At 39.9% G+C, this 26,577-nt stretch overlaps 1 protein-coding gene across 1 annotated transcript; it reads left to right on the top strand.

Annotated features, from left to right (window-relative positions):
* The first annotated feature begins 24,695 nt into the window (after positions 1-24,695).
* Positions 24,696-25,649, top strand: LOC112667833 (olfactory receptor 52M1-like). Its single transcript, XM_025459889.1, has one exon. It carries the CDS (start codon positions 24,696-24,698, stop codon positions 25,647-25,649), a length of 954 nt encoding a protein of 317 aa, XP_025315674.1.
* Positions 25,650-26,577: the final 928 nt, after the last annotated feature.

Raw genomic sequence — 26,577 nt, 5'->3', positions numbered from 1 at the left:
GAAGCTAAAATGTTACTAAAATTCAAAACCAGAGTGTGGAGACATGGGATCTCTGCTCAATATCTGAAGCAATCCTGAAGTTTCTCTCAATCCACCAATACTTAGGAATTTTAGGGGGAGGAGGGGAAGGTTGGCGGAAGAGTAGGGTCCCCAAATCACCTGTCCCCATCAAATTACCTAGATAACCTTCAAATCATCCTGAAAATCTACGAATTCGGCCTGAGATTTAAAGAGAACAGCTGAAACGCTACAGTGAGAAGAGTTCGTGCTTTTATCAAGGTAGGAAGACGAGGGAAAAAGAAATAAACAAAAGGCATCCAAGGGGGAGGGGCCCCGCGAGGAGCAGGCTAAGGCCGGGGCGAGTGTCCCCAGGACAGGAAAACTCCCTCCCGGAGAAGCAGGAGCTGCACCAACCTTCCCAGCGGAAAGGCACTCGCAGGGAGTTAGAGCAGGACCCCAGAAGGGCGGGGATGCCCTCGGGCTCCCGGGGACACTAACAGACACCTGCAGCGCGGGCAGGAGAGTGCGCCAAGCTCCCTAAGGGCTGCAGCGCGCACACATTGACCCGGGAGCAACTCGGAAGGGCTCGGGCAGCGGCTCCCTGGAGGGGGCTGCTCTGCTCCCGGAGCAGCTCAGAGGGCTCTGGCGGCGGCTCCGCGGAGGGGGCTGCGCAGCTGGGAGCGGGAATCCAACAGCGCAGACCAGGAGCACTGGGCGCCGGGACAGAGCCCAGGATCTGGCCTCCCTCCGGGACAGGCAGAGGCCGGGAGGGCCCAGGACAGCAAGGACGCTCCTGCCCTAGCTGAGCAGATCAGCGGCCCCGCCCCGGAGCCTCTAGGCCCTGCAGACGGAGTAGTTCCTGCGGGGGCTGAATCCAGGTTTCCAGAGCTGCCACAGCCACTGGGTTTGTTCCTCCTGGGGCCTAACGGGGTAAACAACCCCCACTGAGCCCTGCACCAGGCAGGGGGCAGAGCAGCTCCCCCAAGTGCTAACACCTGAAAATCAGCACAGCAGGCCCCTCCCCCAGAAGACCAGCTAGACAGACAAGTTCCAGGGGAAGTCAAAGGACTTAAAGTATACAGAATCAGAAGATACTCCCCCGTGTTGTGGTTTTTTTTTTTTTTATTTCTGATTGCTTCCCCCACCCTATTTTTTTCACTTTTCTTTTTCTTTCTTTTTTCTTTTTTCCTTTTTTTTCTTCTTTTTTCTTTATCTCCTTTCTTTCCTTCTCTCTCTATTTCTCCTTTTCCCAATACAACTTGTTTTTGGCCACTCTGCACTGGGCAAAATGACTAAAAGGAAAACCTCACCTCAAAAGAAAGAATCAGAAACAGTCCTCTCTCCCACAGAGTTACAAAATCTGGATTACAATTCAATGTCAGAAAGCCAATTCAGAAGCACTATTATACACCTACTGGTGGCTCTAGAAAAAAGCATAAAGGACTCAAGAGACTTCATGACTGCAGAATTTAGATCCAATCAGGCAGAAATTAAAAATCAATTGAATGAGATGCAATCCAAACTAGAAGTCCTAACGACGAGGGTTAACGAGGTGGAAGAACGAGTGAGTGACATAGAAGACAAGTTGACGGCAAAGAGGGAAACTGAGGAAAAAAGAGACAATAAAAAACCATGGAGACAGATTAAGGGAAATAAAAGACGGCCTGAGGAAGAAAAACCTACGTTTAATTGGGGTTCCCGAGGGCGCCGAAGGGGACAGAGGGCCAGAATATGTATTTGAACAAATCATAGCTGAAAACTATCCTAATCTGGGAAGGGAAACGGGCATTCAGATCCAGGAAATAGAGAGATTCCCCCCTAAGATCAATAAAAACTGTTCAACACCTCGAAATTTAATAGTGAAGCTTGCAAATTCCAAAGATAAAGAGAAGATCCTTAAAGCAGCAAGAGACAAATCCCCGACTTTTATGGGAAGGAGTATTAGGGTAACAGCAGACCTCTCCACAGAGACATGGCAGGCCAGAAAGGGCTGACAGGATGTATTCAGAGTCCTAAATGAGAAGAACATGCAACCAAGAATACTTTATCCAGCAAGGCTCTCATTCAAAATGGAAGGAGAGATAAAGAGCTTCCAAGACCGGCAGGAACTGAAAGAATATGTGACCTCCAAACCAGCTCTGCAAGAAATTTTAAGGGGGCTCTTAAAATTCCCCTTTAAGAAGAAGTTCAGTGCAGCAATCCACAAAAACAAGGACTGAAGAGATATCATGATGACACTAAACTCATATCTGACAATAGTAACTCTGAACGTCAACGGGCTTAATGACCCCATCAAAAGGCACAGGGTCTCAGACTGGATAAAAAAGCAGGACCCATCTATTTGCTGTCTACAAGAGACTCATTTTAGGCAGAAGGACACCTACAACCTGAAAATAAAAGGTTGGAGAACCATTTATCATTCAAATGGTCCTCAAAAGAAAGCAGGGGTAGCCATCCTTATATCAGATAAACTAAAATTTACCCCGAGGACTGTAGTGAGAAATGAAGAGGGACACTATCTCATACTTAAAGGATCTATACAACAAGAGGACTTAACAATCCTCAATATATATGCCCCCAATGTGGGAGCTGCCAAATATTTAAACCAATTAATAACCAAAGTGAAGAAATACTTAGATAATAATACACTTATACTTGGTGACTTCAATCTAGCTCTTTCTATACTCGATAGGTCTTCTAAGCACAACATCTCCAAAGAAACGAGAGCTTTAAATGATACACTGGACCAGATGGATTTCACAGATATCTACAGAACTTCACATCCAAACTCAACTGAATACACATTCTTCTCAAGTGCACAAGGAACTTTCTCCAGAATAGACCACATACTGGGTCACAAATCGGGTCTGAACCGATACCAAAAGATTGGGATCATCCCCTGCATATTCTCAGACCATAATGCCTTGAAATTAGAACTAAATCACAACAAGAAGTTTGGAAGGACCTCAAACACGTGGAGGTTAAGGACCACCCTGCTAAAAGATGAAAGGGTCAACCAGGAATTTAAGGAAGAATTAAAAAGATTCATGGAAACTAATGAGAATGAAGATACAACCATTCAAAATCTTTGGGATGCAGCAAAAGCAGTCCTAAGGGGGAAATACATCGCAATACAAGCATCCATTCAAAAACTGGAAAGAACTCAAATAAAAAAGCTAACCTTACACATAAAGGAGCTAGAGAAAAAACAGCAGATGGACCCCACGCCCAGCAGAAGAAGAGAGTTAATTAAAATGCGAGCAGAACTCAACGAAATCGAGATCAGAAGAACTGTGGAACAGATCAACAGAACCTGGAGTTGGTTCTTTGAAAGAATTATAAGACAGATAAACCATTCACCAGCCTTATTAAAAAGAAGAGAGAGGAGACTCAAATTAATAAAATCAAAAATGAGAAAGGAGAGATCACTATCAACACCAAGGAAATACAAACGATTTTAAAAACTATTGGCGTATAGCTGTTCATAATATATTAGGCAATCTAGAAGAAATGGACGCATTCCTGGAAAGCCACAAACTACCAAAACTGGAACAGGAAGAAATAGAAAACCTGAACAGGCCAATAACTAGGGAGGAAATTGAAGCAGTTATCAAAAACCTCCCAAGACACAAGAGTCCAGGGCCAGATGGCTTCCCAGGGGAATTCTATCAAACGTTTAAAGAAGAAATCATACCTATCCTACTAAAGCTGTTTGGAAAGATAGAAGAGATGGAGTACTTCCAAATTCGTTCTATGAGGCCAGCATCACCTTAATTCCAAAACCAGACAAAGACCCCACCAAAAAGGAGAATTACAGACCAATATCCCTGATGAACATGGATGCAAAAATTCTCAACAAGATACTAGCCAATAGGATCCAACAGCACATTAAGAAAATTATTCACCATAACCAAGTAGGATTTATCCCTGGGACACAAGGCTGGTTCAACACCCGTAAAACAATCAATGTGATTCATCATATCAGCAAGAGAAAAACCAAGAACCATATGATCCTCTCATTAGATGCAGAGAAAGCATTTGACAAAATATAACATCCATTCTTGATCAAAACTCTTCAGAGTGCAGGGATAGAGGGAACATTCCTCGACATCTTAAAAGCCATATTCGAAAAGCCCACAGCAAATATCATTCTCAATGGGGAAGCACTGGGAGCCTTTCCCCTAAGATGAGGACCAAGACAGGGATGTTCACTCTCACCACTGCTAATCAACATAGTACTGGAAGTGCTAGCCTCATCAATCCGACAACAAAAAGACATTAAAGGCATTCAAATTGGCAAAGAAGAAGTCAAACTCTCCTTCTTCCCCGATGACATGATACTCTACATAGAAAACCCAAAAGCCTCCACCCCAAGATTGCTAGAACTCATACAGCAATTTGGTAGCATGGCAGGATACAAAATCAATGCCCAGAAGTCAGTGGCATTTCTATACACTAACAATGAGACTGAAGAAAGAGAAATTCAGGAGTCAATCCCATTTACAATTGTACCCAAGAGCATAAGATACCTAGGAATAAACCTAACCAAAGAGGTAAAGGATCTATACCCTAAAAACTATAGAACACTTCTGAAAGAAATCGAGGAAGACACAAAGAGATGGAAAAATATTCCATGCTCATGGATTGGCAGAACTAATATTGTGAGAATGTCAATGTTACCCAGGGCAATTTACACGTTTAATGCAATCCCTATCAAAATACCATGGAGTTTCTTAAGAGAGTTAGAACAAATTATTTTAAGATCTGTGTGGAAGCAGAAAAGACCCCGAATAGCCAGGGGAATTTTACAAAAGAAAACCATATCTGGGGGCATCACAATACCAGATTTCAGGTTGTACTACAAAATGTGGTCATCAAGACAGTGTGGTACTGGCACAAACACAGACACATAGATCAATGGAACAGAATAGAGAACCCAGAAATGGACCCTGAACTTTATGGTCAACTAATGTTCGACAAAGGAGGAAAGACTATCCATTGGAAGAAAGACAGTCTCTTCAATAAATGGTGCTGGGAAAATTGGACATCCACATGCAGAAGAATGAAACTAGACCACTCTTTTGCACCATACACAAAGAGAAACTCAATGGATGAAAGATCTAAATGTGAGACAGGATTCCATCAAAATCCTAGAGGAGAACACAGGCAACACCCTTTTTGAACTTGGCCACAGTAACTTTTTGCAAGATACATCCACGAAGGCAAAAGAAACAAAGCAAAAATGAACTATTGGGACTTCATCAAGATAAGAAGTTTTTGCACAGCAAAGGATACAGTCAACAAAACTCAAAGACAACCTACAGAATGGGAGAAGATATTTGCAAATGATGTATCAGATAAAGGGTTAGTTTCCAAGATCTATAAAGAACTTCTTAAACTCAACACCAAAGAAACAAACAATCCAATCATGAAATGGGCAAAAGACATGAAGAGAAATCTCACAGAGGAAGACATAGACATGGCCAACATGCACATGAGACAATGCTCTGCATCACTTGCCATCAGGGAAATACAAATCAAAAGCACAATGAGATACCACCTCACACCAGTGAGAATGGGGAAAATTAACAAGGCAGGAAACCACAAATGTTGGAGAGGATGTGGAGAAAGGGGAACTCTCCTGCACTCTTGGTGGGAATAGAACTGGTGCAGCCACTCTGGAAAACTGTGTGGAGGTTCCTCCAAGAGTTAAAAATAGACCTGCCCTGAGACCCAGCAATTGCACTGTTGGGGATTTACCACAAAGATTCAGATGCAATGAAATGCCGGGACACCTGCACCCCGATGTTTCTAGCAGCAATGTCCACAATAGCCAAACTGTGGAAGGAGCCTCGGTGTCCATGGAAAGATGAATGGATAAAGAAGATGTGGTCTATGTATACAATGGAATATTACTCAGCCATTAGAAACGACAAATACCCACCATTTGCTTCAACGTGGATGGAACTGGAGGGTATTATGCTGAGTGAAGTAAGTCAATCAGAGAAGGAGAAACATTATATGTTCTCATTCATTTGGGGAATATAAATAATAGTGAAAGGGAATATAAGGGAAGGGAGAAGAGATGTGTGGGAAATATCAGAAAGGGAGACAGAACATAAAGACTCCTAACTCTGGGAAACGAACTAGGGGTGTGGAAGGGGAGGAGGGTGGGGGATGGGGGTGAGTGGGTGACAGGCACTGAGGGGGACACTTGACGGGATGAGCATTCGGTGTTATTCTGTATGTTGGTAAATTGAACACCAATAAAAAATTAATTTATTAGAAAATAAAATAAATTAATTAATTAATAAATAAAGGAATTTTACTGAGGCCAAATAGGCCCCAGGAAGGGATTCCTTTTGGGGTCATTCTTAGGGATGGCATTGAAAGTCAAAGTTCAGGGGGTAGATCTGCAAATGTATGCAAACTTTTAGCTATATTGGCAATGATTTTTTTGGTAATAGTTTTTTTGGGTAAATGACAAAAAGTCATGGGAATCCATGAGATAATTTGTGGATTGTATCTGTCCACCACCACCCCCAAATATTTTAAAGTCCTAATGGGACTACTTGCAGTTGGACCCTCTAAGAATCGATTATGATTAAGTGATGTTGTAAGGTTATGGCCCTTATCCTATAGAATTAGTGTCCTTTGACACCAGAGAGCTCTTACTTAAAAAAAAATAAAGATTTTATTTATTTATGAGAGAGTGAGAGAGAGAGAGAGATTGAGAGGCAGAGGCAGAGACAGAGGCAGAGGGAGAAGCAGGCTCCATGCAGGGAGCCCGATGCAGGACCCGTTCCCTGGTCTCCAGGTTCACACCCTGGGCCAAAGGCAGGCGCCAAACCGCTGAGCCACCCAGGCATCCCCGAGCTCTTACTTTTTATTCACGTACACACAATCAAGGAAAGGCCATATGAGAACATAGCTAAGAAGTGGTGGTCTGAAATCCAGGAGACCCTTTACTGCAGATCAACCATGCTGGTACTATGCTGTCAGGCTTCCAGCCTCCAGAACTGAAAGTTTTTTAAAGATTTGACAGACTGAACACAAGCAGAAGGAGTGGCAGAGGGATCATGACCTGAGCTGAACTGAAGGCAGATTGTTGTGCGCTCTGGCGATCAGGGTCCCGAGGATAAGGGGATGAGGAAAATAAAAGAAAAGAGATGGGGACAGGAGGGACACAGTGAATGATGTCCAAGCAGTGCAAGCTTTATTCAAGGTTTTACATTTTATAGCATGAGCAAAACAAAGCCAAGAAGGGGTTTATTTTTAGCAGGTTTGTGAAACCCTCCAAAGTTCCCCTTTCTCAGCATGCAAGACAGACTCACGGGTGCCAGAAGACCTTGGTAAATAGATAAGCTTGTTGCTCCAGATGTGCATACTTCAAAGGAATATTAGGTATGGTAAACAGACCAGCAGGGACAGACACAACTTATTCTGACGTGGTCATAAATGTAAATAAGGGTCTATCTATTTTTTTTTTTATTTTTTTTTATTTTTTTTTTATTTTTTAATTTTTTTATTGGTGTTCAATTTACTAACATACAGAATAACACCCAGTGCCCGTCACCCATTCACTCCCACCCCCCGCCCTCCTCCCCTTCTACCACCCCTAGTTCGTTTCCCAGAGTTAGCAGTCTTTACGTTCTGTCTCCCTTTCTGATATTTCCCACACATTTCTTCCCCCTTCCCTTCTTTTCCCTTTCACTATTATTTATATTCCCCAAATGAATGAGAACATATAATGTTTGTCCTTCTCCGACTGACTTACTTCACTCAGCATAATACCCTCCAGTTCCATCCACGTTGAAGCAAATGGTGGGTATTTGTCATTTCTAATAGCTGAGTAATATTCCATTGTATACATAAACCACATCTTCTTTATCCATTCATCTTTCGTTGGACACCGAGGCTCCTTCCACAGTTTGGCTATCGTGGCCATTGCTGCTAGAAACATCGGGGTGCAGGTGTCCCGGCATTTCATTGCATTTGTATCTTTGGGGTAAATCCCCAACAGTGCAATTGCTGGGTCGTAGGGCGGGTCTATCTATTATGTTATGTGGGCGATCACGTACAAGCGAGCCCTGAGAACCATTGCTCAAGCCCTTTCTCAAGCGTCTACCACCTATTCACCCTTTAGGCTCTCGAGGTTTTTGAGTGAATGAGGGACACAAGTCTGGGCCTGGTTTGGTTCAGTTACTCCAGCTAGTTCGTGGTCACCCCCACAGATGCTTAACTCACTGAGCCACCGAGGTGGCCCTAGAACGGAGAGTTTTTATTAATCTAACCAGTCTGCAGTATTTTGTTAGGGCAGGCTGATTCATCTTATTTTTGTCAGTGATCATTTGATAACCTCCTCTCCTCAAAATTATAATTTTCCTCCTCATTAGTTATCTTACACGAGCCTCATCATTTATCTTTAGACGTGGGAAAGATGGATAAAGTTGTTCATTTGTGGGTTCCTGAAGAACTATGCTCAAATCTAGGGAAAGCAGTGTGATTGAAGGAAAATAGAATGACTTAAAATACCTGGGAAGTAGATGAGACTTGGTAAGAACTCAGGAGAGAATAAATTGTACAGCATTCTATCCAGAAGGATCTCATAATTTTTCCTAGTCTTACTTAAGCAGATGTCTGGGGGAAATGGATTCCTTTTCTAGTAATTAGGTCTGTCCTTTATTAGAAGTTCTAAAAGAGTTACATACATTCCCAAGTTGAATTATGCCAATCCTATCTTATGTCTCATTTTTCCAAAATTCTAAGAAGCTTAATAACTTTTATAATATCATGCCTTCTCCATACCCACAAAATTCAGGGATGGCAATGAGCCCCCCCCCGCCATCTTCAATTCCTGACTTTAGTATTTGTCTCTTTTACCATTTCAGTCTTAACTAAAGACTTGTCAATGGTTCTTTTTAATGAACTAGCTTTTGGTCTTATTTGTTTCCCTCTTTTCTGTTTTAATAGAAGGCAAAGAATGGCATTGATAGCCATTCTAACTCTTATTTCCTTTCTTTGGCCTGCTTTGGGTTTTGTTTGCTCTAGTTATAGTTTTAGGTGAAAGTTTATACACTTCATTTTAAATCTCTCTTCCTATACTTTAGGCACTTAAAACTACACATTTCCTTCACAGCACTGCTTTAGCTCCATCCGAAAGATTTTGATAGGCTGTGTTTTCGTTTTCATTCAGTTAAAAATATTTTCTAATTTCACTCGTGACTTTTTTCTATGAGCTGTGGAATATTTGGAAGTTTAATTTACATATATTTGAGAGTTTCTGAATATCTGATTTCTAAATTCTATTAGAAAACATATTTATATAGCTTCAGCCCTAAATATCCAAATTCGTTCTATGAGGCCAGCATCACCTTAATTCCAAAACCAGACAAAGACCCCACCAAAAAGGAGAATTACAGACCAATATCCCTAATGAACATGGATACAAAAATTCTCAGCAAGATACTAGCCAATAGGATCCAACAATACATTAAGAAAATTATTCACCATGACCAAGTAGGATTTATCCCCGGAACACAAGGCTGGTTCAACACCCGTAAAACAATCAATGTGATTCATCATATCAGCAAGAGAAAAACCAAGAACCATATGATCCTCTCATTAGATGCAGAGAAAGCATTTGACAAAGTACAGCATCCATTCTTGATCAAAACTCTTCAGAGTGTAGGGATAGAGGGAACATTCCTCAACATCTTAAAAGCCATCTACGAAAAGCCCACAGCAAATATCATTCTCAATGGGGAAGCACTGAGAGCCTTTCCCCTAAGATCAGGAACAAGACAGGGATGTCCACTCTCACCACTGCTATTCAACATAGTACTGGAAGTCCTAGCCTCAGCAATCAGACAACAAAAAGACATTAAAGGCATTCAAATTGGCAAAGAAGTCGTCAAACTCTCCTTCTTCCCAGATGACATGATACTCTACATAGAAAACCCAAAAGCCTCCACCTCAAGATTGCTAGAACTCATACAACAATTTGGTAGCGTAGCGGGATACAAAATCAATGCCCAGAAGTCAGTGGCATTTCTATACACTAACAATGAGACTGAAGAAAGAGAAATTCAGGAGTCAATCCCATTTACAATTGCACCCCAAAGCATAAGATACCTAGGATTAAACCTCACCAAAGAGGTAAAGGATCTATACCCTAAAACTATAGAACACTTCTGAAAGAAATCGAGGAAGACACAAAGAGATGGAAAAATATTCCATGCTCATGGATTGGCAGAATTAATATTGTGAAAATGTCAATGTTACCCAGGGCAATTTACACGTTTAATGCAATCCCTATCAAAATACCATGGACTTTCTTCAGAGAGTTAGGACAAATTATTTTAAGATTTGTGTGGAATCAGAAAAGACTCCAAATAGCCAGGGGAATTTTTTTTTTAATTATTGACTTGTTTTATGGGATACCATAGTTTTTTCCTAGAGAATATTCCATATGTGATTGAACTATTTTTATTTGGTTGATAGTGTTCAAATTTTCTATATCCTTGCTAATTGTTATGTAAACTGAATATGGTATTGAAATTTCCAACTATTTTTCCCTTCAATTCTGTTTTTCCCCCTATTTTTTGGTACTCTATTAGATGTATATATAATATACATAAATAGATCAATAAGCGAGGAAGATATAATGGTTGTCATGAAATCTCCCAGGTTTCTAATGTTTCTAATGTTCTTCATTCTTTCTTATATGCTTGATTTACCCTCTGGTATCTTTTCTTTTCATCCTGAAGGACAATCTTTTTTTTAAGATTTTATTCATGAGAGACACAGAGAGGCAGACACACAGGCAGAGGGAGAAGCAGGCTTCCATGCAGGGAGCCTGATGTGGGACTCAGTCCTGGGTCTCCAGGGTCAGGCCCCGGGCTGAAGGCGGTGCTAAACCACCAAGCCACCTGGGCTGCCCTGACGGACAATCTTTATAATTATACTCTGCTATCAGTGAATCTCTCCATTCATCTGGGAATGTGTGTATTTTTTCTCCATATTTAAAGAATAGTTTGGCTGAAGGTATCTTGGTTGACAGATTTTTTTTCACAAAACACTTAGATAACAATTTTTTAATTGAAGGTTACATGTTTTGTCATAAGGTATACAACATGTTGATACATTTATATGCTCTGCTATGACTGTCATTGTAGTAATAATTAGCTATTTCTATCACATCACATAATTTCTTCAGTGGTTGGAATAATTAAGATGCAGTCTCCTAGCAGGTTTGATTATAATACCCAATGTACAGTAGTGGAATATAGACATTGTATCTAGGACCCTACTGCTCATTGAAAATTTGTACCTTTTAAATACCCATCTTATCTCCTCCACCTCTCCCCTCCATCCCACCCCACAACCACCATTCTCTGGTAATTATCAAACTTCACTGTACTCTTTATGAGTTTAGCTTTTTTATAGTTACCATATAAGTGATATCATATAGTATTGGTCTCTTTCTGATTTACCTAACTAAGAATAATGTCTGTTAAATGACAGGATGTTCTCCTTTCTCATGGTTGAATACTATCCTGTGTATATATGTGATCACCTCTCTATTCATTCATCCATTGATAGGCACTTTTTTTGTCTCTATATCTTGGCAATTGTGAATAATGCTGCAGTAAACATGGGAATACCTACATCTGCTATCCTGTTTTCATTTACTTTGTGTATATATACCCAGAAGTAGAATTGCTGGATCATATGGTAGGTCTATCTTTAGCCATTTCAGGAACCTCCATAATATGTGTCCTGTTTTGTTGTTTTTATCACAAACCTGTTCTAGAGCTCTAGCTATCTCACCATCCAATCTATCTTCTGATCCATGTAACCCATTATTTAGCAGTGGTATGCATAACCTACCAAAATTTTTGTTCAGCTCTAAGAGAACTGGCTCAGTGAGCATCTGCCTTTGGCTCAGGGCAAGATCCCAGAATCCTGGGATCAAGTCCTACATCAGGCTACCCACAGGAATCCTACTTCTCCTTCTGCCTATGTCTCTGCCTCTCTCTGGTGTGTCTCATGAATAAATAAAATCTTTAAAAAGTACTTCCTTCCCTAACGCTACAATAAGATAATTAAAATGGTGTCATCCAAAATAGGGACTAATAAATCATTTTAGACATGTATGAGGAATCTATCAATAAGAGAACTGATCTAGGAATAGCAGATTTTCACCCATGGGGCTACTTCATACAGAGAAGACAACATGTGCCTGAGCCATACAGTGTGTTATGGTGGTGGCTCACTCTCATTCTCTCTCTCTCCCTACCCTGCCCCTTGTTGGGAAAATAGCCTTACCATACTTTTGCTCATATGATAGTAGTTTCATATACCTAGGAGTGGTATCTTTCTGCTATTTAGTACTCATAAGTCCTGACAATCAGGATTGACTGAAGAATGAATACCTCATAGCAGCCAGGGAAAACGGTATAAACCTTAAAAAAGAAATCCTGCCATTTGACAACATGGATGGAACCTTATGGCTTTATGCAAGGTGAAATAAATCAGGTGGACAAAGACAAATACTACATGATCTCACATGGAATCTATTTTTTGAAGCCTTAAAGTTTTTATTAAGATTTTATTTATTAATGAGAGACAGAGAGGCAGAGACCTAGGTGGAGGGAGAAACAGGCTCCATGCAAGGAGCCTGATGTGGGACTCAGTCTACATCATGGGATCACAACCTGAGCCAAAGGCAGATGCTTAACTGCTGAGCCACCCAGGCATCCCTCACATATGGAATCTAAAAGGCCATACTCCTAGCAAAAGTAGAACAGTGGTTGTCAGCAGCTGGGGGTTGAAGGAAAGGAAATACTTATCAAAGGGTTCAAACTCGGAGTTATAAGAAAAATAGGCTCTGCGAATATCCTCTACAACATGGTAACTGTAGTTAATACTGTATTTTATACCTGAAGGGTGTTAAGCATGTTGGTATTAAACGTTCTCACCATCAAAAATTGGTAATTATGTGAGGTGGTGGACGTGTAAACTAATCTTACTGTGGTAAACATTTGAAAATACATGTGTACCAAATAATCATATTGTATACCTTAACTCACACAAATGTAATATGCCAGTTATATCTCAAATCTGGTGGAAGGAGGGGGAGGGGAAGAGCTTTAAAATCAGATTGGATTCCTCTCTTACATCCAAAGTCTTATATCCTTCCAGATTTGCCTAAGATGTTAGCAATTACTTAATTTGAAACTTCAAGGACATTACTACCCTCTCCTGAACTACTTAAGAATCTTTTAAATATTCAACTCAATTTGCCAACATATAGAACTCCGTGCTCATTTCATGCACCCTCCTTTATGCCCATCACCCATTTGCCCCATCCCCCCACCCAATTCCCCTTCCCCTTTGTTTCCCAGAGTTAGGCATCTCTCATGGTTCATCTTCCTCTAATTTTTCCCCCACTAAGTTTCCCTCCTTTCACTTGTAGTCCCATTCACTATTTCTTATATTCCACATATGGGTGAAACCATATGAAAATTCTTTCTCCAATTGACTTATTTTACTCAACATAATGCCCTCCAATTCCATCCACCATTTACAATGGTAGCTATTCATCCTTTCTGATGGCTGAGTAATATTCCAGTGTGTGTGTGTGTGTGTGTGTGTGTGTGTGTGTATACATTATATATATTATACCACATCTCCTGTATCCATTTATCTGTTGGATGACATCTTGGCTCCTTCCACAGTTTGGCTATTGTGGACATTGCTGCTATGAACATTGAGGTGCAGGTACCCTTTTGTTTCATAACATCTGTATCTTCGGGGCAAATACCCAGTGGTGCAATTGCTGGGTTGTAGGGTAGATCTATTTTTAACTTCTTGAGGAAACTCCACACTGTTTTCCATAGTGGCTGCACCAGCTTGCAGTCTCACCAACAGTGTAAGAGGGCTCCCCTTTCTCCACATCCTTGACAGCGTTTGTTGTTTCATGTCTTGTTAACCTTGCCATTCTAACTGGTATAAAGTGGCATCTCATTGTGGTTTTGATTTGTATTTCCCTGATGACAAGTGATGGGGAATATTTTTTCATATCTGTTTTCCATTTGTATGTTGTCTTTGAGAAACATCTGTTCATGTCCTCTGCCCATTTCTTGACTGGATTATTTGGTTTTTGTGGGTGCTGAGTTTGAGAAGTTTTTTATAGCTCTTTGATACTAGCCCTTTATCTGAGATGTCATTTGCAAATATCTTCCTCCATTCTATAGGTTGCCTTTTAGTTTTGTTGACTTTCCTTTGCTGTACAGAAGCTTTTTATCTCGAAGTCCCAGTAGTTCACTTTTGCTTTTGTTTTCCTTGCCTTTATAGATGTGTCTTGCAAAAAGTTACCACCTGTGTTCTTCTCTAGAATTTTGAGGGACTTCTGTCTCACATTTAGGTCTTTCATGCATTTTGAGTTTCTTTGTGTATGGTGAAAGAAGGGTCTAGTTTAATTCTTTATCGTGTGGCTGTCCAATTTTCTCAACACCATTTATTGAAGAGATTGTCTTTTTTCTATTGGATATTCTTTCCTGCTTTGTTGAAGAGGAGTTGACCATAGAGTTGAGGCTCCATTTATGGGTTCTATATTTTATCCCATTGATCTATGTCTGTATCAACAACATGCTCTCTTGATGATCACAGCTTTGTATTATAGTTTGAAGTCAGACATTGCGATGGCCCCCACTTTTGGTTTTCTTTTTCAACATTCCTCTGGCTACTTAGGGTCTTCTCTGGTTCCATACAATTTTTAGGATTATTTGTTCCAGCTCTGTGAAAAATGTTAATGGTACTCTAATAGGGATTACATTGAATATGTAGATTGCTCTGGGTAGCCTAGACATTTTAACAATATTCTTCTAATCCATGAGCATGGAATGTTTTTCCATATCTGTGTCTTCCTCAATTTCTTCCATAACTGTTCTGTAATTTTTAGAGTACAGATCCTTTACCTCTTTGGTTAAGTTTACTCCTATGTATTGTACAGTTTTTGGTACAATTGTAAATGAGAATAGTTCTTTAATTTCTTTCTTCAGTCTCATTGTTAGTGTATATAAATGCAATGGATTTTTGTGCATTGATTTTTTTTTCTTATCCTGGCACCTTGCTGAATTGCTGTATGTGTTTTAGCAATTTTGGGGTAGAGTCTGTGGGGTCTTCCACATTGGTTATCATGTCATCTGGTAAGAATGAGAGTTTGACAGTTTGCCTTTTTATTTTGTATGATTGCAGAGGTTAGGACTTCTAGTACTATGTTGAATAACAGTGGTGAGAGTGGGCATCCCTGTTGTGTTCCTGACCTTAGATGTAAAGCTGTTTTTTCTCATTCAGAATGATATTCACTGTAGGCCTTTTGTATATGGCTTTTATGATATTGAAATATGTTCCTTCTATTCCTACACTGTGAAGAATTTTAATAAGGAAATGATGCTGTGTTTTTGTCAAATGTTTTCTCTACATCAAGTGAAAGGATCATATGGTTCTTGTCTTTTATCAGTGTACTGTATCACACTGATTTGAGTGTTGAACCACCCTTGCAGCCTAGGAATAAATCCCACTTGGTCATAATGAATAATCCTTTTAATGTACTGTTCGATCCTATTGGCTAGTATCTTGGTGAGTACTTTGGCATCCATGTTCATCAGGAATATTGGCCTTTATTTCCTTTTTGGTGGGGTCTTTGGTTTAGGGTACTGTACTTTAGGGATCTGTACTCTAAAAATTACAGAACAGTTATGGAAGAAATTGAGGAAGACACAGATATGGAAAAACATTCCATGCTGGTTTAGGGGTCAAGGTAATGCTGGCCTCATAGAATGAGTTTGGAAGTTTTCTTTCCATTTCTATTTTTTGAAACCACTTTATAAGAATAATTATTAATTCCTCCTTTAAAAACTTAGAATTCCTCTGGAAAGCCATCTGGCCCTTGACTCTTGTTTTTTGGGAGGATTTTGATGACTGCCTCAACTTCCTTACTGGTTAGGGGTCTGTTCAGGTTTTATGTCTTCCTGTTTCAGTTTTAGAAGCTTATATGTCTCTAGGAATGCATCCATTTCTTCAGGTAGCCTAATTGGTTGGCCTAGAGTTGCTCAAAATGTTTAAATTATTTCCTTGGTGTTGGTCATGATCTCTCCTCTTTCATTCATGATTAATTTGGGTCCTTTCTCTTGATAAGTCTGGTCTAGGGGTTTATCAATCTTATTCTTCCAGAGAACCAGCTTCTAGTTTCCTTCATCCATTCTACTATTCTTGTTTCTATTTCATTGATTTCTACTCTAATCTTTATTTCTCTTCTCCTTCTGAGTTTAGGCTTTATTTGCTGTTCTTTCTCCAGCTCCTTTAGGTATAAAGTTAGCTTGTGTATTTGAGATTTTTCTAATTTGAGAGAGTCTTGTATTGAAATGTACTTCCCTCTTAGGACTGCCTTTTCTGTATCCCAAAGATTTTGAACAATTGTGCTTTCATTTTCATTAGTTTGCATGAATCTTTTTAATATTTTCTCCTTAACCCATTCATTCTTCAGTAGGATCCTCTTTAACCTCCAAGTGTTTGAGTTCCAACTGTCCTCTTATGATTGAGTTCAAGTTCCAGAGCATTGTGGTTTGAAAATACTTCAAGGAATAATCCCAATATCTTGGTATCAGTTGAGACCTGATTTGTGACCCAGTATGTTATCTATTCTGGAGAATGCTCCATAGGCACTCGACAAGAATGTGTATTCTGTTGCTTTAGAATGGAGTGTTCTGAATGTATCTGAAGTCCATTTCATCCAGTGGGTCAAAGTCCTTGTTTTCTTTTGATCTTCTGCTTAGATCTGTCCGTTGCTGTGAGTGGGGTATTGAAGTCCCTTACTATTAATAATCTGTGTTTCTCTACTTTGGTTATTAATTTATAAATATAATTGGCTGCTCCTAAATTGGAAGCATAAATATTTACAATTGTTAGATCTTGTTGTTGGATAGACCCTTTAAGTATGGTACAGTGTCCCTCTTCATCCCTTATTATAGTCTTTGTTTTAAAATCTAACTTGTGTGATATGAAGATTGCTACCCCAGGTTTCTTTTGAGGTCCATTTGCTTGGTAAATTATTCTCTACCCTCTCACTTTCAGTCTGGAGGTATCTTAGGTATAAAATGAGTCTCTTGTAGACAGCATATGGATGAGTCTTGCTTTTTTATTCAATCTGATACCTTGTGTCTTCTGATTGGAGCATTTAGCCTATTTACATTCAGAGTAATTATTGAAAAATATTAATTTAGTGCCATTGTATTACCTTTAAAGTCCTTGTTTCTGTAGATTTTCTTTCTGGTTCATGTTACTCTTGGACCCTCTTCACTTACATGATGCCCCTTAATATCTCTTGCAGGGCTGGCTTGGTGGTTACATATTTTTTCAGTTTCTGTCTGTCCTGGAATCTTATCTCTCCTCCCATCCTGAATGATAGTCTTTCTGGATAAAGTACTCTGGGCTTCATGTTTTTCTCATTTAGTCCCCTGAATATATCCTTCCAGCCTTTTCTGGCCTGACAGTCTCTGTGGATAGGTCTGTCGTCAATCTAATATTTCTACCTCTGTATGTTAGGAATCCCTTGTCTTCAGCTGCTTTCAAGATTTTCTCTTTATCTATGAAATTTGCAAGCTTCACTATTATGTTGGGGTGTGTATCTATTTTTATTTTATTTTTGGGAGTGATCCTCTACCTCTTGGTTATGAATGCCTATTTACTTCCCCAGATTAGGGAATTTTTCAGCTACTATTTGCTCAAATATGGGTTTTATATGTCTTCCTGTTTCAGTTTTGGAAGCTTATATCTCTCTAGGAATGCATCCATTTCTTCAGGTAGCCTAACTGGTTAGAGCACCTTCTGGTGCTCTTTCTCTTCATCCTCAGGCACTCCAGTAATTCTGATGTGGCCTCTTTTCATGGCATCACTTCTCTCTCAAAGCTTCTCCTCAAGATTCTCCAATGTTTTAACTTTCTTCCACTTCCTTCCTTTTCATCCACTTGTCTTTTATGTCACTTTCTTCTCCATTTACCCTAGTTATTAGAGCATCCAATTTAGACTGCATATCAGAGCATTTTTAACTTTAGCCTAGGAGATTCTCTAGAGTCTTTTATGCTTTTTTCAAGCCCAGGTAGTAACTTTATAATTGTTATCCTTCATTCCATCTCTAACATTTTACTTAAATCCATGTCAATTAGATCTATGGCAGAGAGCATTACCTCTGGTTCATTCTTTTGTGAATTCCTCCTTTGAGTCATTTTGTCCAGAGAAGAATGGATGAACAAGTGAACAAAATCAAAAATATCAACCATGACCCAAGCAAAATACACACTAGACCAATCCAAACAGGTCAGAAATCAGAAAAGAAAAAGACCAAAAAAAAAAAAAAAGAAAGAAAGAAAGAAAAGGAAATGGGAGTGGGGAAGGGAGAGAGAATATGAGTGGACAAAACAGGGTGATCCACTTGGTTAAGTGTATTTTGGCCTGTGTGCTAAGATACTAAATTCCAAAATTATAAAAAGTGTGTGCGTATGTATGTATAATTGAATACAGTGAAAGGAAGTCAAAAATGAAGAACATATCTATAACATGTATTTGTAAATAGTTGATAAAAATAAACTAATTGAAATGGGAAAAAAATTCAAAAACTAGCTGAAATGGGAAAAAAATTTAAACTGAAGGATAAATCCTAAGAAAAAAACCCTCAAGTCCTATATACTATGTTCCTCTAACACTGGAGTTTTGCAGTCCTGTTTGGTCAGTGAACTTGCTGTTCACCTGTACTTCCAGCTGGTCTTTTGTAAGAGGGGCCTGCAGAGCTGATTCTGAGGTGTTTGTGGCCAGGCAGAGTAAGCCCAGGGGACCAGGCTGTGTAAGCTGCTTGCTGTGCGTGGCTTATGTTCCCTAAACACTTTCTGCACCTCTTTAGAGGGTGAAAATAAAAATGGCCACAGGGAGATCTCCAGCCCTGTAGCTAAAACCTCCTGGTGCATGCCAAAGTCTGAAGACTCTTATGGTGCCCAGCCACTCTGATAGTCCTGGGGGAAAGCAGAGAGATGCTGCCTTGTGTACTTTGCAGGGCCCAGGCAGGGAGAGCTTTTGCCCTATTATTCATGCACTCTCTCTGGCCCTCCCAAAGGAAGTGGAGTGTCCCCTTGTTTCTGTTCTTGTACAGGGCCCTGGCACAGAGAGCATTTGCCCTGTCAAGTACTCGCCTGCTTTGCTTCTCCCAGGGGGAAGGCAGAGGGTTGCTGTGTTCCAGCCCTTTGCAGGTACCCAACATAGAAAGTGGTCACCTGATCATGGTTCCAAGTTCAGTTTATAGGGAAAAAAGCTGCAAGTCCTCTCCCTGGCTCTGACTTAAACCAGTTTCCACATTCCATGCTTGAGAACTCCGCTGCCTCAGGCACCCCTGTTCTTTGAGGGATCTGGGGATCTTGAGACCCCACTCTCTATCCTACCTGTGATTCTGCCTTGCTTTGCTACTCAGCACCTTCAGGCAGGGAAGTCTCACTGGAGCACATTTCTAAGGTCCCAATTTTAAGCTCCAGGGCTATATTGCTTTCCAGTAACCAGCTTATGCAGGCGTCTTCCTCTTGCCGCTTGTCTATGCATATGTCCTCTCCATTTCTCTTCTATTCCTATCCTGCAAAAAGTGGTTACTTTTCTATTTGTAGAATTCAAGCCATTCTACAGGTGAATTCATAGGTGTTCAGGATGATTTTATAGTTATCTAGCTAAGTTAAGGGGACCAGATGAAAGGAGGACCCCTACTCTTCTACCATCTTGCCTCTACCCCCAACTAGAATTTAAATAAAAACTTAAATAACATTTCCATATTTCCCATATATTCTGAAATAATCATTCTCCTTCATTTAAGAATACTATGTAAAAAAAGGGAAAAGAAACTTCAAAATTGGTTACAAATTGTTCAAATACAGAAAAATATCTTCTCCGTAGAAATAAAAAAAAAAATGAAACAAGGTTTTGCTTTGCTCATCTGTATAATGGGTATTTTAAAAATTACTGAAGGGCAATTTAGCAAATGAGCTCATTTGACACTGGGTTAAACACAAACTGGAAGAATGATTTGGAAAGCTGTTTGGCAACAGGATTCATGAGGCCTGCACCAATGGTCAGTAATCTACCTTTTGGGATCCTATCCTAAGGTTGAACAGAAAAAATATTGATAACTATGTACCACTTGGCATATAAAAACTGAAACTAGTCCACTACTGAGAAGTGAAAGTTAAAGTAACCACAGACTTGGACACACATTGCAGTTTGCTTAAAAATAAGATTTGTAATCATAAACATGAACTTCTAAAAAGCAAAAGGCAAAATTAGTGTAGGTGAAATATACATAGTATATAAAACATATCTAGGCATAGCTTAGATTTTTTTAAAATATAAGTAATAAAGTATCCATATGATTATATCAGCATCTGGTAGTTTTCCACACTTCTCTTGTGAACTCTTTCCCAGTGTCCCTCTTGGAGTCCTTAAAATACCTCAGACTTGAGGGTTGGGTAGTCAGAGACCTGGGGCCAGTCAAGAGCCCCACTCAAGGGAATAGATTAAGAGTCTATGATCTAGTCCTGGTAGTGGAGTGGGATTAAGAGTTGAAGAGTGCTCCCAAGGGAGGGGTAACTGAAGATTCAGAAGGAAAGGTTCAGGCTTCTTTGTGCAGCCATTAGGAAATAACTGGCTATTTTCAGCCCTGGATAAAGAAGACACAGGACAAAATTGTAAAAAGATCAGGGCTATGGCCTCCCTCCCCTTGACTCTAAATTTGTCGAAGCATCCAAATAAGAGGTGACCACTGTATAGAACACAGCCTAGAGCTCTGTGAACAGCACTCTCAGTGGGTAAGTACATTCCAGAGAAGGGAGTCAGTCATTGGGAGAAAACTCCAAGTTCTAGAAACATTTGTTTTCTGGTTCAACCAGGGCTTCGCTTTTCCTGGGTCTAGTCAAAAGTAGAATAAATAAAGCATAATTTGGCCTAAGTTATGAAGAAAAAGAAGAAACCCCAGGGCAAGAATCTCATTGCATAATACTGTCCATCAGAACATAAGACGAAAAATTGACTATTTTAGCCTTGTCGGGCCTACAGTCTCTTGCTGCACAGTCAGACAACCTTCTGAGTTGATCCTTATACCATCAGCAGGTCTCCTCAACTGTGACTATTCCCATGTTAAAGCTACTTATCTTAGGATATGGATTCACCAAGGTCCTATGGAAATAATGCTGTGTCTGTGCTCTCTGGAAGAGGGCAAAGAACAGAGGGGAGGAGTGGGTAAGGAGGGAATACAGGCTTCCTAACACTTGAGCTTCTTCATGCACACATTTATAAACAGTTTATTTACTATATGAAGCAACTCGAAGGTAGCTATTACTTCCTTCATTTCAGACTAGGAAACAGAGGCAGAGAGTACATATTCCCTAAATCAGCCAGAAACAGCAGAGTTAGTATTTGAACCTAAGCTTATCTTGCTGTTAATCTATGTTAATTTTACCATAACAAAACCTTTTGGAGTCTCAGACCCACCAGGATGCTTCTTATAGGACTTGCAAAATGTTTCTCTGGAATACTCTAGGTAAAGTGACACAATTCCAGAGCTAAACCTAGTTCAAACCATGGCTTAAGACACCAGTTATTGGGATCCCTGCATGGCTCAGTGGTTGAGCATCTGCCTTTGGCTCAGGGCGTGATCCCAGAGTCCCGGGACTGAGTCCCTCATTGAGCTCCCTGCATGGAGCCTGCTTTTCCTTCTGCCTATGTCTCTGCCTCTCTCTCGGTGTCTCTCATGAATAAATAAATAAAATCTTGAAAAAATATATGCCAGTTATCAACTTGGTGGATTTTTTTTTTGTAAATATATTCATATTCTGTTTGTCCCAACTCAAAATTTGGTTACAGTTTCATTGGATAAACTGGGTCTCGCACAAATCAAAGATAGAAATCTGGGTTTAAGTCTATCAAATGAACATTAATTCCTTCTGTGATAATTAGCTTACCCTACATTGAGTAATCAGGCCTCTTTCTGCTTTGGATTGGTGGTCTATCACAATATTTTTAGAGAACACTTCAGACATTCTCTTCAGTGTGAGATAAAATTGTATATTGATTTGTGTTCCCCTTATATCCTTGTCCCATCTTTGTAATTCCTAGACTTTTGGGAGTACTTCAATGATGTCCCATGTAAGACAAATAGGAAACTATGCCAATTTGCAGAATCTAAAAGTTCTGATCTGCTTCCCATAGTGAAGAGTAAGAATTCAGGGGGAGAAAGTTGCTGCCCTGTGCCAAGAACCTCATAGCTATTTCATTTGTTCTTTATAATTATCCTTTGCAGTTGATATTCTCTCCATATTTTATATGGAAAAAAGCCTGACACATAAAGAGATTAGGCTACTTGCCCAGATACAGAGTAAGATAAAAGTTTGGAATGGGAAATTTGGTTTATTAGACAGCAAAGCTCATGTTCTGAGCTGCCTTTGGATCTACACAATAGATCCAGGAAAGCTCATTTTTGAGTTGAGGAAATAACTTCACATGTGATCACTTACTAGCATATTAAAGTACTTGATTCACATAATTGCTGAAGTTGGTGAGGTTAATGTAACAAGAACACCTGTGGAAAACTTTAAAGTTCACAAAACTTTTTTAAAAATTTTTTTAGCACCCAATCAATGGCTGCTGACCAAGAAGTAAGCAAACTTATAAAAACTTGTATGGGAGCTAGTGTTAGGAATCCCTGAGGTTACATAAGTCCATTTCTTATACTTTTTGTCACAGAAATGTAATTGCTGTTTATATTTTGTACAAGAGTATTTGAAATGTTCTTGGGCTCATTTGAGACAATTAGGAATTTCACGACTACTCAACCACTCTGGTATAGACTGGAGCTCCCAAAAAAGGCTTTGTAGAAGGGAGATGGTCTGTGATGGGCCTTGAAGAATGGGGGAAATTTGCCCCAGTAAAAAACAAAAAAATGATGAAACATCTCAGCAAAAATGTGGCTGTATGAAGAAAGTCACCATTGTGAGGACAGGGAGTCTGAGACTTACTATTGCTGAGAATCTGATGGGAAACAGCAGGATGGCAACCCTAAGACAGGACAAGACTCAAATTAAACTTGGTACTCTTAGGTTCTGAACCCTGGGGATGTGAAACAACAGGAGCCACTCTTGAATTCTTAGTGAGAGATGCCTGAAGGGCAGAAAAAAAAGTAGACTTTTACAAGTAATGGCCAGTGATTTAGTGCTTATCTGTCTCTTTAGAGACCAAGAGGGATGTGGTCAGAAAGAAGAATCCTATCAACTGTTTTCTTTCAATCCATTCTTCTTAATTATCACCAGGTAATGGGCAAAACTTAGAGTGAGAAATACTTATAGAAAGATGCATTTTTTCTTTTACCTATCTTATAGATACCCAGATACTCAGTAAGCTTAATAGTCTCTGTCCTAAGAGTAAACCTTTAAGGAACTTTGTCTCTTTATCTTTTAACCATGAAATCTGGGAAACCTTAAATGAAAGATTCTTTTCTTTGAGAAATAAGATCCTATACCAAATCTCTTTGAAGAAGCCAGTTAGATTTGGCAATCTGACTAATCCAGAGAAAAAGAAATTGTACCTCACGGATATATTTTCCTTGGTAAATAGTCACTCTGTCTTTGGGCTTTAATAGTTTTAAGACTACTTTTAAAGTCCTTGTCCACTTTAAAAGCCAGAATATACATAAATACAGAAAGAAAATTAAAAAGGGGTTTTTACAACTATGACACATACCTGTATTTTAATGAAATTCTATCATAGTTTAATCTGCCCCCTGCTATCCCCTCATTTACTGTAGCATGATGTATACATTTTCCCAGGTAAATACATAGATCTAAAAATATTATAAACATAATTCTAACTCATTGGATGTCCTACAACTTAAACAATGCTTTATTTTGAACACACATAACTTCCAATTTTTCATTATAAAATCAATTTTAGGGACACCTGGGTAGCTAAGTTAGTTAAGCATCTGACTCTTGATTTCTGCTCAGGTTATGATCTCAGGGTCATGACCTCAAGCCCTGAGTCAGGCTCCATGGTGAGCAGGCAGTCTGCTGGAGATGTCTCTCCCTCTACCTCACCCCTGTCTCCCCACTCTTGCATACTCTCTCTCAAATCTTTTTAAAAAAAATAAAATCAGTAATTGCAAATAGGAAATCAGTATTATTGATGTTATTAATGTTGCTATTTATACAAAGTACATATGCATTGAGCTAAACACACTACATGGGTTTACATTTAATCATTGCACATAGAACTTTTCTGTAGTTTCCATTTCCTTTAAGAAGTGTTTCCCAAAGCAAAAATACTGAAAAGTGATAAAGAAGTTGGAGACCTCTAGGGTGGAGTAGGGTATTTTAGCATTAGAAGTCATGAGCATGCCTGTTTCTACATGTAGCAATGAGTGTTTTCATGCATAGTTTAATAAAATCTGTAATATGTCAAGCAGACTTTGAGACTTCTTTATTATAGGTTCCACCAGTTGCACAGGATGAAAATAAGAATCTAGTAGTCTACAGTTTCCAGAAACAATACCTCTCATAAGAGCAAAAATCCAAGAGCTCCTATCTCCTGGATACTCCACTGCCTGAAACATGTTCATGTCTAATAATGCCTGTTTGGTGCCTAGTTCTTTCTGGCTTACTGGTATTCCAGGGCTGCAATCCCTGCACATCTGGCTCTCCATCCCCTTCAGCTCTATGTACCTGATGGCTATAGTGGGGAATGTGACTATCCTGGCAGTGATAACGGTGGAACGCAGCCTGCACCAACCCATGTACTTCTTCCTGTGCATGTTGGCTGTCATTGACTTGGTCCTTTCAACGTCTACCATGCCCAAACTACTAGCCATCTTCTGGTTTGGTGCCCACAACATTGACCTGGATGCCTGCTTGGCTCAGATGTTCTTCATCCACTGCTTTGCCACTGTTGAGTCAGGAATCTTCCTTGCCATGGCTTTTGATCGCTATGTGGCCATATGTGACCCATTACGCCACACCTTGGTGCTCACTCATGCAGCAGTGGGTCGTTTGGGCTTGGCTGCCCTCTTCCGTGGAGTACTCTACATTGGGCCTCTGCCTCTGATGATTCGCCTGAGGCTGCCTCATTACCGGACCCAAATCATTGCCCATTCCTATTGTGAGCACATGGCCATAGTTACCTTAGCATGTGGTGACACAACAGTCAACAACTTGTATGGAATGGGAATTGGCTTCCTGGTATTGATCCTAGATTCATTAGCTATCACTGCCTCATATGTGATGATTTTCAGGGCTGTAATGGGGTTGGCCACCCCAGAGGCCAGGCTTAAAACTCTAGGGACATGTAGTTCTCACATTTGTGCCATTCTTGTCTTCTATATCCCCATTGCTGTTTCTTCTCTCACTCACCGCTTTGGCCATCATGTGCCTCCTCATATCCATATCCTTTTGGCCAACTTTTACCTCCTCATTCCACCCATTCTCAACCCAGTTGTCTATGCTGTCCGTACCAAACAGATTCGAGAGAGACTTCTCTACATTCTTAAGGCAGGGTCTCAACCCAAGTGACTGTTCTGCATCTGTGGGGCATACAGATAGTGATGGTAGAAAAACACTGGAGAAGCCTATGCAGTGACACTCATGCAACTAGGTCTTTCTTACCTGAGGTATGGCGATAAAGGTCTAAGAAGAATGCTAGATTATATTCCACTTCACTGTGGATTTTCTCAAAGTAGAGAGCAGAATTTCTGAATGGGGAAATCGATATGAGTTTTTATACAGTATCCCTTTTTCATATTTGACACAAAATTAATGCAAGACCAGAGAAGACCACAGAAATAGGATTGATATTATTTTAATATCATTTAAATTCAATTTGCCAACATATAACATCCAGTCCTCCTCTCATCATGTGCCTTTGGCAGTGCCTGTCACCCAGTTACCACACCCCCCATCTACCTCCTCTCCTGCAACCCTTTGTTTCCCAGAGTTAGGAGTGTCTCACAATTTGTCTTCCTCTCTAACTTCCCCACTCAGATTCCCTCCTTTCCCTTATAGTCCCTTTTACCATTTCTTATGTTCCACATGTGAGTGAAACCATATGATAATTGTCTTTCTGCAACTGACTTATTTCAATCAGCATAATACCCTCCAGTTCCATCCATGTTGATGTACATGGTAAGTATTCATCCTTTCTGATGGCTGAATAATATTCCATTATATATATATATAATAAAATATATAATATGTATATGCCACATCTTTTTTATGCCACATCTTTATCCATTCATCTTTCTTTGATTTTTTTTATTTTTTTAAGATTTTATTTATTTACTCATAGAGACAGAGAGAGAGAGAGACAGAGAGACACAGACAGAGGGAGAAGCAGGCTCCATGCAGAGAGCCCGACGTGGGACTCGATCCTGGAACTCCAGGATCACACCCTGGGCTGCAGGCGGCACTAAACCACTGAGCCACCAGGGCTGCCCCTTTCTTT

Source organism: Canis lupus, chromosome 21, assembly GCF_003254725.2.
Source record: "Canis lupus dingo isolate Sandy chromosome 21, ASM325472v2, whole genome shotgun sequence".
Classification (NCBI taxonomy): domain Eukaryota; kingdom Metazoa; phylum Chordata; class Mammalia; order Carnivora; family Canidae; genus Canis; species Canis lupus.
This window is presented reverse-complemented; position numbering and strand designations above follow the sequence as displayed.